This window comes from Salvia splendens, chromosome 11, assembly GCF_004379255.2.
Source record: "Salvia splendens isolate huo1 chromosome 11, SspV2, whole genome shotgun sequence".
In the NCBI taxonomy this organism is placed as follows: Eukaryota; Viridiplantae; Streptophyta; class Magnoliopsida; order Lamiales; family Lamiaceae; genus Salvia; species Salvia splendens.
This window is the reverse complement of record NC_056042.1, coordinates 6,019,335-6,030,187: the sequence shown is the minus strand read 5'-3', so window position 1 is coordinate 6,030,187 and position 10,853 is coordinate 6,019,335. Positions and strand designations below refer to the sequence as shown.

At 42.7% G+C, this 10,853-nt stretch overlaps 2 protein-coding genes across 2 annotated transcripts; both read right to left on the bottom strand.

Annotated features, from left to right (window-relative positions):
* Positions 1-446: 446 nt before the first annotated feature.
* Positions 447-1,844, bottom strand: LOC121754942. The gene is made up of 3 exons (XM_042150226.1): positions 1,438-1,844; positions 907-1,079; positions 447-781 (listed from the first exon to the last, which is right to left on the bottom strand). The coding sequence occupies exons 1-3, from the start codon at positions 1,780-1,782 to the stop codon at positions 661-663; spliced, it is 639 nt and encodes a 212-aa protein (XP_042006160.1). The 5' UTR covers positions 1,783-1,844; the 3' UTR covers positions 447-660.
* A 7,888-nt stretch (positions 1,845-9,732) lies between these two features.
* On the bottom strand, positions 9,733-10,614 carry LOC121754347 (RING-H2 finger protein ATL29-like; the record flags this gene model as incomplete). Its single annotated transcript, XM_042149722.1, has 1 exon — positions 9,733-10,614. A coding segment is annotated over one exon (882 nt), but the record flags the coding sequence as incomplete, so codon positions are not given.
* Between the last annotated feature and the right edge of the window lie 239 nt (positions 10,615-10,853).

Sequence of the window (10,853 nt, the reverse complement as noted above, 5' to 3'; positions counted from 1 at the left end):
AGTGAATTGAGACTTGATACTTATTTTATTTTTTCAATTTAAACTGCATTTTAAGAACTTACTATAGATGATTTGTGAATTATATTTAGTTTATTTGTTTTGAAATTAGATAGCTATTAATTTGGATTGTCATTCGAAGTATTATTTATATGAATTTCAGAATGGAGAACAATTAACATCCAAATTGAATTTAAATATAAAAATTTGTCGTTAAAAATTGTTGGACTCTAAGTCTCTGATGCAAGATGAGTGACGAAAAAATTGTCCAAATTGACCTTTGAATGTCTTAAGGGTATTTTCGTTCGGAAAAAGTTTAAAATACCTCAAATGATATTAACTTATTGTGGATGGACTTAAAATGATATTTTCAAAGTTCACGGACCTAAAATGATACTTTGGCAAAGTTCGTGAACCTAAAAAGATACTCTTCTTTTAATATATCAATCTAATCAAAGCACCTCAATTGAACAGTTCATAATATTGGAGTAGTAATTTACAGAAACAAACATGAGCCCACATCCCTCGGTAACGCTCTTTCTATTGTTCAACCCCTTTCACTAGTTAGATACATACTCATTTATTATGGTTAAACATACAGCATAATAGTCGTTAGAACAGCTCCTCTCTCTCTCTCTCTATATATATATGATACATACAAAGTCAGAAAGCTGACACCATAATCGATGGAAGTGGCACAAGTTGAGTCTCCATTTCCTCATCATCTCCACATTCTTCATCCTCTGCCTCCCACAAGAAATGCGCATACGAACCCAAAATCATACTGTATTCATTCAAGAGCACAACATATATAAGAGCCAATCTCCACCACACCCGTTTTTTGAAATCTATACTATTAAATAAAAAATAAACAAGTAGTACTAGTTTTATGGGAGAGAGGGAGCATACGCGTCGTTAGGGGAAGCTTGAATGGCTTGAGTGAAATAAGAATTGGCTCTCATCTCATCTCTATGAGTCTCCCATATTAAGTTCCCATATAGAGATAGCACTTCTCCATCTCCTGGGTTTCCCAAAATTGCCCTCTCATAATACTCTTCCGCTTTCACCACATCTCCCACCACCTACATCATTTAGTAATGTTGAAAATTTAATATTCCACCAAAATTATACTCCCTCCGTCCCGGGCTACTCGCTCCTTTCCTTTTCGGCACGGAGATTAAAGAATGAGTGTATAGGAAAGTCAAAAATGACGGCTGTAGGTGAAAATTTTTACTAAAAATGGAAAGAGTGCAAGTAACTTGGGACGCCCAAAAAGGAAATAAGTGCGAGTAGTGCGGGACGGAGGGAGTAATAAACATGAATTTTATTAGTATAAAATTGATAAAAAGAATTTTTTTTGAAAAGGAAAACTTAGTATTAGTAAAAAATAGACAGACAGCAATTTCGATAAGGAATTCAAATTAGACGCAAGAGAGTTACCTGATGCAAATATCTGGCGTAGTTTCTCAAGAGCAGCGAGTTGGTGGGATTGGACCTAATCATCTGTTGGTAATAAGCCCCGATGTCGTCCCCCTCTGCGCCGCCGCCACCCCCAGAATTCCGGTTCTTGTTCATTCCTCCGCCGGGCGTTCCCAGCTCCTCGGGTATCCGCAGCGAACTGAAGGAGCGGGAGCGCTGCCGGCTTGGCGTCCTCGTCTCCGAAGAGGAGCGGCGGATGCTGGGGCGGCGCGGCGACGGTACGGAGATGGAGGGGCGAGGTGAGGCGGCGGGAGGGGCTTGGACGGGGATGGGACCGGAACCTGATCGGAAAAGCATGGAGTTCATGGTCGTTGGTTGAAGTAGGAAGTGTTGAAGATTGGTTTTGAGATCACAAGAAAGAAAGTGGAAAAGCGAGTGAGATTTGGAGAATGGGATGGGGCTTCTTTATGTATGTATACACGTAAGCAATTAGAATTAGGACGCGTGGCGGAGATGCACGTGCTGGGCTGGGCAACCGGCGCTAAATGGGTCGGGCCCATGTGTCACACACTTAACGTGATCTCACCTCCACACACTGCTACCAATTTTGTTTCTTTTCATTAGAGCATCTCCAATGGCGGCGTCGTCACCGGCACGCCGATTTTTCACGGACGCCGGTGCTGACGCTGAACCATTGCGAGCGGTGTCGGCGAAATCGGCGTCAAAATCGACGTGCCCACACCGATTCTTGGGCTGACGCAGATTCTCACGCCGATCCTCACGGCGCCATTGAGGGCTCGGCGTCAGATTTTTATTTTTTTTTTAATTTTTTGAAACACCATATATACGCGCTTTGGACATCATTTTCATTCACACCACTTGTTTTAACGAGTACTCTCTCTATCTTAATTTCTGTACAAGATCAACAACGAGAAATGGAGAACAACTACGAAGGTACTCCAGTGATGACCAGTTCTCAGACTCCCCCGACTCCCGGGGGAGGGTCTCAGACTCTCCCGGCTCCCGTGGGAGGTGGTTGGCCTCCGATGACCGGGTACTACAACATGTACCCGTGGCAGCATATGATGCCACCGATGGCTGCCGGGGAAGTGTGCCGGCTTGGCAGGGGGTACCGCCGATGCAACCCCCTATGCAGATGATGCCAGGGTGGGCACCCGAGATGCAGCCACCTGCGCAGCAGATGATGCCACCGCCGCAGGGGACGCCCGGGGGGGAAAACGTCTATCGGCCGGCTTTTGATTTTTCCACCAGTTCTTCGCACACATCGACCCTAACGGATGCACAGTACACGCAGTATGAGACCTTCTCCTTAGAGGAGTTGGGTTTTGATATTAACGAGGTTCCGGAAACTCCCATTCAAAGCCGGGGAGTAGGGCGGGGTCGGAGCTCCCCTAAGAAGAAGGGCAAGGCCAAGAAGGTTGGCGAGTCGTCGCAGCCGGGTGAGGATAGCCGGGTCCGGAGGAAGTGGACGAACGCGGAGAAAGTTGCGGTGGCCAAGGCGTGGGTGAGTGTCTGCGATGATCCTCTCGTTTCGAACAACCAGAGGATCGTCAACTTGTGGGCCAAGATAGCCGCAGCCTACAGGGCATTTTGCCCTGAAGGGAGACCGCGCACCGAGGAAGAGTACCGGAAGTGCTGGGACCGAATCAGGTCTGCCGTCTCTCGATTTTCGGGTTTGTACGCCAACGCCCTCCGCATGCGGACCAGTGGCCAAACAGAGGAAGACTGCAGGAGGATTGCGGAGAGAGCCTACCCGGATCCCGGGAAGTACTATGAGTTCACCTACTGGAACTGCTACCTTGTGCTCAACGAGTCGGAGAAATTCCGGGCAAGTGTCGACGCTGGCTGGCCGAAGAAGCAGAAACTGAACTATACCGGTGATTATAGCGGCAGCAGCGGTGGTTCCCACGACCTCCCCGAGACGGCCCAGGAGGTCCCGACCCCTCGTTCGTTCGGTCGCCGACCTCGCCCGGTTGGCCAAAGGCGGGCGCAACGGGATGCGAGGGGGGCACCCCGAGTTCCCAGGAGGTCCAGTCGGCATCCCCCCCGACAGGTCCACCGAGGAGCTCAAATTCTTCGCGCGTCAACAAGCGCGCGCTCAAATGGTGAAGACGTTAGCCGACTTCCGGACGACGGTGGACCCCGAGGAGAAGGCTTATCTTCGCGTATTGCTCCGGAGCATGCGTGAAGAATTTGAGGGGTTGCAGAGGGATACCAGCGGGAGTAGTCGCAGCGTTGGTGGCAACGGAGGCGGCGCGGGGAAGACGAAGGGCTGGGCGACGGGCGAGGACGGCGGCGAGGAGTGATTTTTTATGTAATTTTTTTATTGTACTTTTTAATTTTTGTACTTTTTTTTAAAATTAATGTACTTTTTTTTAAATTATTGTACTTTTTTAAATTTTAATAGTATTATTTAATTTTCCTATATTTGTCTCGTAAATTAAATTCTGTATGTTGCTACGATTGTAAATTAAATTATATAATTATTATTAGTGATGTGGATAGGCTATAGGAGGGCTATTGCATATCCAGAACCACTGGAGATGTTCTTATAGATTACCTTATTTGAATCAATAGGGTGATTTGAAAAGTGGGCTGGATACATAGATAGACATATTAGTAAGAATGAAGCAAGTCAATATACTAAAGTAAAGAGGACACAATAAAAAAGAAAAACAAATTAAGTAAAAAAGATGGCATCGGAAGCTTCCCCGCAACGGTCCCTATAAATGAGACACCATCACATCAAATTCATTCCCCCTACCACTTCTGTGCATTGCCCATAATCATTTCATTTCAATCTCCCTCGTCTCATTCATCAAACCTACTCATTTCATTTTTATTGTCATTATGTATTATTATTAATCAATTACTCTAAATATGCATTAGGGAAACTTATACGGAGTATTTGCATGTAAGTGTTTGTAGTATATATATTAAAAACTTGGACCATGAAATGTTCCATAGACATAGTTAACTAAATTTTAAAGGAAATATGCTCGAAGCTTCTTTTGAGAATTATAATGACCTAGATAATTCAAATTAAAATGATAGTAGTAATAAACTTTATTAGGGTTTCAATAACTGAATACATTGTTTGATGGTCCGTACGGACTACTTTGATGAGAACGTGTAGCGGCTCAAGTTATACGTAGTATAGCATTATTTTTCGATTCAACAATTGAGTATTGGGGCCATGTGATTTCACGTGCAATCACTTTGTCTTTTGTGTGACATGGGATTTCCATGCAATCCCTTTAGTCAATGTTTTGATTTGTCCAGTTTAACATCGAACCCATATTTTATCTGTCCGATTCGCATCTAAAAAACCTGGCCGATCAACACATCAATCGTGCAGTTAAAAGGTTGAATTGGTTCTGATTTTTTAAGGCACTATAATTTTTTTACATACTCCCCCGTCCCACCATAAGTGATCAATTTTCCATTTTGGGTTGTCCCACTAGAAGTAATCAATTTCCCTTTTTAACAAAAAATAAAATTTTAACACTCTCTTACTTTATTCTCTCTTTATCTCTCTCTTACTTTTTTTATCTCTCATACTTTATTATCTCTACTTTAACTCAACATATATCATTTTCTTAAATCTCGTTTAAAAAAAATCCATCACTTATGGTGGGACGGAGGGAGTATTATGAATTTCAAATAGTATTATATACATATCGAAGATTTTATCTTCACTATTTATTAATTTTGTATAATAATATGGAGTTCTATTTCATAATTTTTCCACTAAATACATGAATTTTTATTTACTTTTTGTCAATTTTGTTAGTTAATGGAGTAGTTATGAAAATGGTGGTATGTATTAAATTTATATCCATAAATAAATTATTAACTTCAGAAACGCTCATCAAACGCGATACCTACAGCTGACTACAGTTTTTTTCATAATAAAAGTATAAAGCTCAAATGGGCTTGAGATTGGGTTCTGTTTTATGGCGGTGCAAATTTAGGGGCACGTGGGCCGCGCATCAATTCTAGGGCCTTGCAAATTTGGATCCGTTGAAACTGGATTCAAATGGGCGGGTATCAGGAAACCACTGTATCGGAATGTGACTAAAATGGAACTAATTCCTGATGCAGAATTGTTTTTAAAATATGAAAAATATTTTTAGATGATTTTAGGTTATTTTTTTTAAATAAACTGAAAACTAGCAAAAAAATGACCTCAGTGAACAATCTAAAATAGTACTACTATTGTTTTTCGTATTTTTAAAATCAGATTTTTTTAAATGAACGTCTAAAAATAAACTTTATGTTATCTAATAATAACAATTTCTAATAACAACAATTATGTAGTTCTGCATTGATCACTATCTCCACTGCATCATAATATATGTTTGTCAAATATACAGTACTCTCCGTATGTTAATATGTGTCTCAATTTAAATCAGAAATCCTAATGGTGGACGGAGGGAGTAATAGAAAGTTGATTGAAAAAGTTCATAGAATGTGAGTACTACTTTTATATACTCCCTACATCTCCTAAAAATAGAAACTATTTAATTCCATTCTTGATCAGTTCCCTAAAAATAGAAACTTTGTATTTTAGGAAAGTTCTTTCTTTCTAATGAGGTGAGACTCATTTTCCACTAACCCACTTTTCTTTCTATCTTTCTTTTACAATACTAATTTGCATTAAAACTTGTGTTGTTTCAAAAATTTCTATTTTTAGAGGACAGAGGGAGTATGATACGAGTATATCTACAGAATATCCCCATATCTCTACTATTTCATATATTATTGATTTTCATATCTTTCCTATTTCTTGATAACTAAGTTAGGTTATTAGGGAGTATTATAAATAGGAGTCTTTGTTATCTTTTGAAGGAATCATGGAAGAAATATAATTATCTTTTATCGTTTTGTCTTTTATTTTTATGCAATTTACTTTTCCGTCTTTGTTCATCGGTAGCTCGACGGAGACTCTCCGCGAATGGACCTTCAATATCCGGTGAATTTTTGCCAATTATCATTGATACGTGTTTCTCCGTATCATCTGGTGCTTTCATTGGATCTCTTCCTCCGAATCGACATCAATATGTGATACAACTACCCCGACTATCACCATCGCCAATTTGACAGCCGGTTCTCCTTGCCACTGCCCATGCCAAGCCCCACATCGTGTTGGTATCCCCAGATACAAGATGTGCACTTTGGGTGTTCCTATCCAGATCTGGAGTACACATTGCCCCTGCAAATCTCCCAGCCACACCTGCCGACGTGCTGATACAATCCATTGAAGTCGCCCCAGCAATACCAACAGCCGCCGCAGACTACCAACATCCACTTCAACCCTTTTCGGTGTCCTATCCGCGCCCCGAACCTGACCCACCCGACGGGCCCCCGATGTACACCGCTGCACAGCCGCCTTACTAGCCCTTACAGCCGCCATCGCCTCCATACCAACCGCCTTACAACAGTGTCATGGAGTCCCTCGGCATGCCATGTGACCCAGTGATGCTGAATTCGGAACCGAACCTACCGGTGGCAGCCTTGGTTTCACAACTTGAGCGCTTGACCGCAAATGTCGAGCAATTGGTGTCTTGGATGGATGCAAACGAACGTTGCGTTGGCGATCCACATGCCGCGATAACCATTGCCGCATAGCCGCCCCGCTGCAGCTGCTGTCACGTCCTTGAATCTGCCCACGCCAACTCCTCCGTGCAGCCCTGGTATCATTGGAGATAAGGACGAATTTTTAGACGATGACCCACTCTCTTCGGCTTTGATCTCTCAGTCGGGCGACTCCAATACCATTCCAACATCGGTCCCTCATTTTGTACTTGCTGTTTTCCCCGGTTCTATAAAATTGGGGATTTCAGAGGGTATGAAACGCGACTGCTTTAGTTCTTCTCTCGGCAAGAGTAGAGTACAGAGAAATTTCACAATTTGGATGATATAGGTGTTAATGATGAAGCGAATCCAATTGATGGTGATGTTGCAAGAATGAATCATCGACCAACATCGCTTGACACTGATACACGGTGGATTACTCGGCGCAAGGACACGTCGTGCTTGAGCATTCTGGGACGCGTGGACAAGATTCTCATTTTAACGATGAATTTTGGCAACCATAATGGTCATCCTTTGATGATTTTTGATGGAGGTGATGAAGGGAGATTGATACGCTCGGATTTTGCACTATTTTAAGGCCATCTTTTGGTCCGTTTTTAATGTCAAAGTTGCATTACATGTCCATTATTTGCATATTTTGGTATTTTGACATGTTTTGTGAGAAATGTGCATATTTGAGCCTAAAAAGGGAGTCAAAAAGCGAAGTTGGAAATCTGGAGTTGTTTTACATGTCCAGCGGTCCGCTGCAACATTGCCGGCGACCGCTAAGCCAGTAGCGGCCCGCTCTGGGAAAGTTGTGCATGAAGTCAAAACACGCCCAACGACCGCTGGAGGATGTGTGGCGACTGCTACCGAGAGTCTAGAGAGTTACGGAAAGATGGATGTCGATCGCTGAAACAAGTGCAGCGACCGCCAGCCAAAGGTCAGAAGCCTCAGACCAACTCATGGCGACCGCTGGCAAAGGTGCAGCGTCCCGCCAGGAAAAAGCAACGAGCAAATTTGTCCAACTTTCTCCCCAAGATTTACCATATTTTGCAATTCTTTTCCTTATTTGAGAGGGGGGCGATTTCTCCCCTATAAATAGCCCCCAAAGCTTCATCAAAACAAGTTAATCTCTTTGCAAAATACTTCCAGAGTTCATAAGTTGGAGTACTTCATTTTGCAAAGAGTTGAAGAAGGATTCAAGATCATCAAGGCTATAAGGATTCAACCTTTGGGTTTTATTACTTTAGTTCTTATGTTTTCATTGTCTTCCCTTCAATCTATGTTTTTAGTTTATTCAATCATGTGTAACTAAATTCGTAGGATTCTAGGGATGTGTTAGTAACTTTTATTGGTTTATACGATTTCTATTTCTATTTAATATCCGTTTGTTCTTACTTTGTTTTTCCTTAAATTGTTCTGTAATACTTCACGTTTGAGGGCCACATTCGGTGATGATTTAATATAACTTGCTACATAATCGTGAGAGGAGGTTGGCGAGTTAAATCCACTTAATAGACACTACAATTAGCTTCCTTTAAAACGACACTATCAATTGAGAGTGAGGACTTTATAAGGGTCTTAGGAGCTTTTAGGAGTTACATATTTAGGATTGACAATCTTAATGTTCGCAATCAACGTTTGCATCGCATGAGCATAAGCTAGGTGACTCATTCTATCAAAGTAATAATTGTGCTAGGGTGTTGTAGTTGGAATTTGTATAGCCATAAATATGAAAGCACATCCTTGGAATTCCCCTTATCTCTATACTTTTATCTCTATGATTTATCTGCGATTAGTTGTTTCTTTGTTTTCAAAGTTAAGTGTTTTCAAAAATCTTCCAATTTTCCGGTTTTCCATATAGTAATTGAGTTTTAGTAGAAGATAGATAATTTGTGTTTGCTTTCCCCTTGATCGATATCCAGTACTGACCTTTAGCTATACTATTCCTACTCTGTATACTTGCAGATATTTATAGAGCTAATAAAAATTGCATCAGAGATGCTCTACTGTTCGGTGTGAATTTGACCCGGGAGGAGATACCTCGCCAGAGCTTCGACTTTTAACTCTCGTCATGGCTTCATGGTTTCCACCTTGAGGACAAGGTGAATTTTAACCGTGAGGGAGTTGATACGAGTATATCTACAGAATATCCTCATATCTCTATTAATTTATATATTATTATTTTCATATCTTTCCTATTTCTCGATCACTAAGTTAGGTTGTTAGGGAGTATTATAAGTAGGAGTCTTTGTTATCTTTTGAAGGAATCATGGAAGAAATATAATTATCTTTTATCGTTTTTCTTTTATTTTTCTGCAATTTACTTTTCCGTCTTTATTCATCGGTAGCTCGACAGAGGCTCTCCGCGAACGGACCTTCAATATCCGGCGAATTCTCGCCAATTATTATTGATACGGGTTTTTTCGTATCAGAGTATTAGTCTTACAATAAAATGAGTGACAATAAGTTTGTAGAATGTGGAGTCAATTACCAAAAATGTTATAAATGAAATGAGACAATCAATATAGGACGGATCAAATGAAAACCAAAACACATAATGGGGGACGGAAGGAGTACAAAATACCGCGGGACCAATTTTGAAGTAGTTAATTTACTCTGATTTATATCTTACACTAAAATCGACAAAAAAAATGAGAAAGCTCTTCCAACTAAAACCTAACATCAAAATGAATGAAAAAAGATGAAAATTGGCTATACTATGTGGTCTGATCCAGCCGGCAGGCCAGAAGACTCGGCCTCGGCTACGGCTACACTGTTAGTATTATTGTTATGTTTAAAATCACCGAAACTCGTCCAACTCTTGCTCGAATTATGCCTACTTATGATGCTCGACTTCACCTCCTCCGGCAATATCAGCGTATACTTCTCCTCCCCTTCCCTATTCCTCTTTATCGAGTGCCCCGTCGAGTGCGATCTCGAGAACTTCTCCCTCTCCGTCACCTTATTCGTCCGCTCCTCGTCTTCCTCTTTGATGGTTACGCTGCAGCTGTCCAAGTCCTGGCGGGCCCCCTCGTCGCCCTCCTCCTCGTTAACCGACACCCTGGGTGACTTGACCGGCGACTGCAGCGGCGAGTTGAGGTCGCGGCGGCAGACGGGGCAGGTCTTGTGGGACTCGAGCCAGAGGTCGATGCACTCGCGGTGGAAGACGTGGCAGCAGGCGGTGAGGAGGCGGAGGACGTCGCTGCTCCGGAATTCCACCAGGCAGATGGCGCACTCCACGCCGTACCTCTCCTTCGTGTAGTCCTTCACCGTCGAGTACGTGAACGTCGGGAACGACTCCACGATCGACGGGTCCAGCCCGGCGCCCCCCGGGCCAGCCGCACCCCCCGCGGCCCCGCCCGACGGGGGCGCCGTGGCGCTGCGGCGGAGGTGCCACGTGCACAGGAGGTTCTGCATGAAGCAGCGGCAGAAGTAGATGGAGAAGAATCCCGCGAAGAAGAAGATCAGGAGGACGATGGTCAGGATGATGATGACAGGAGGGTAAGAGTAGGTCGGTGCGTTGGACGTCGACGGCGGCAAGGGTTCGGCCACGCCTGTTGCCATTGCCCCGGTGGAGATGGGATTTACGATTCGTGGTTATGCAACTGCGGTCTTGTTTTTGATGATGATGATCTGCATTTTTAGGGATTCGTTTTGGATTTGGGGAATGATTTTTTTGTTTGGGAGAGTTGGAGAGTGTGGCATTGTTGGGATGAGAGAAACAAGGAGAGGCACTCGTAAACTTACTTTTGTTACCTTCATTTTATCATTAAAATGTATTAATGCAGCTAATATTATGGCTTTGTGTGTGTGTGTTGACATTATCAATTTCT

Bases quoted from the DNA above. Each gene is read 5' to 3' on its own strand.
- LOC121754942 (XM_042150226.1), bottom strand. From the start codon at position 1,782: ATGAACTCCATGCTTTTCCGATCAGGTTCCGGTCCCATCCCCGTCCAA. The intron at 1,080-1,437 runs GTAACTCTCTTG...TAAATGATGTAG, and splicing joins ACGCCAGATATTTGCATCAG to GTGGTGGGAGATGTGGTGAA. The intron at 782-906 runs GTATGCTCCCTC...GAATGAATACAG, and splicing joins CAAGCTTCCCCTAACGACGC to TATGATTTTGGGTTCGTATG.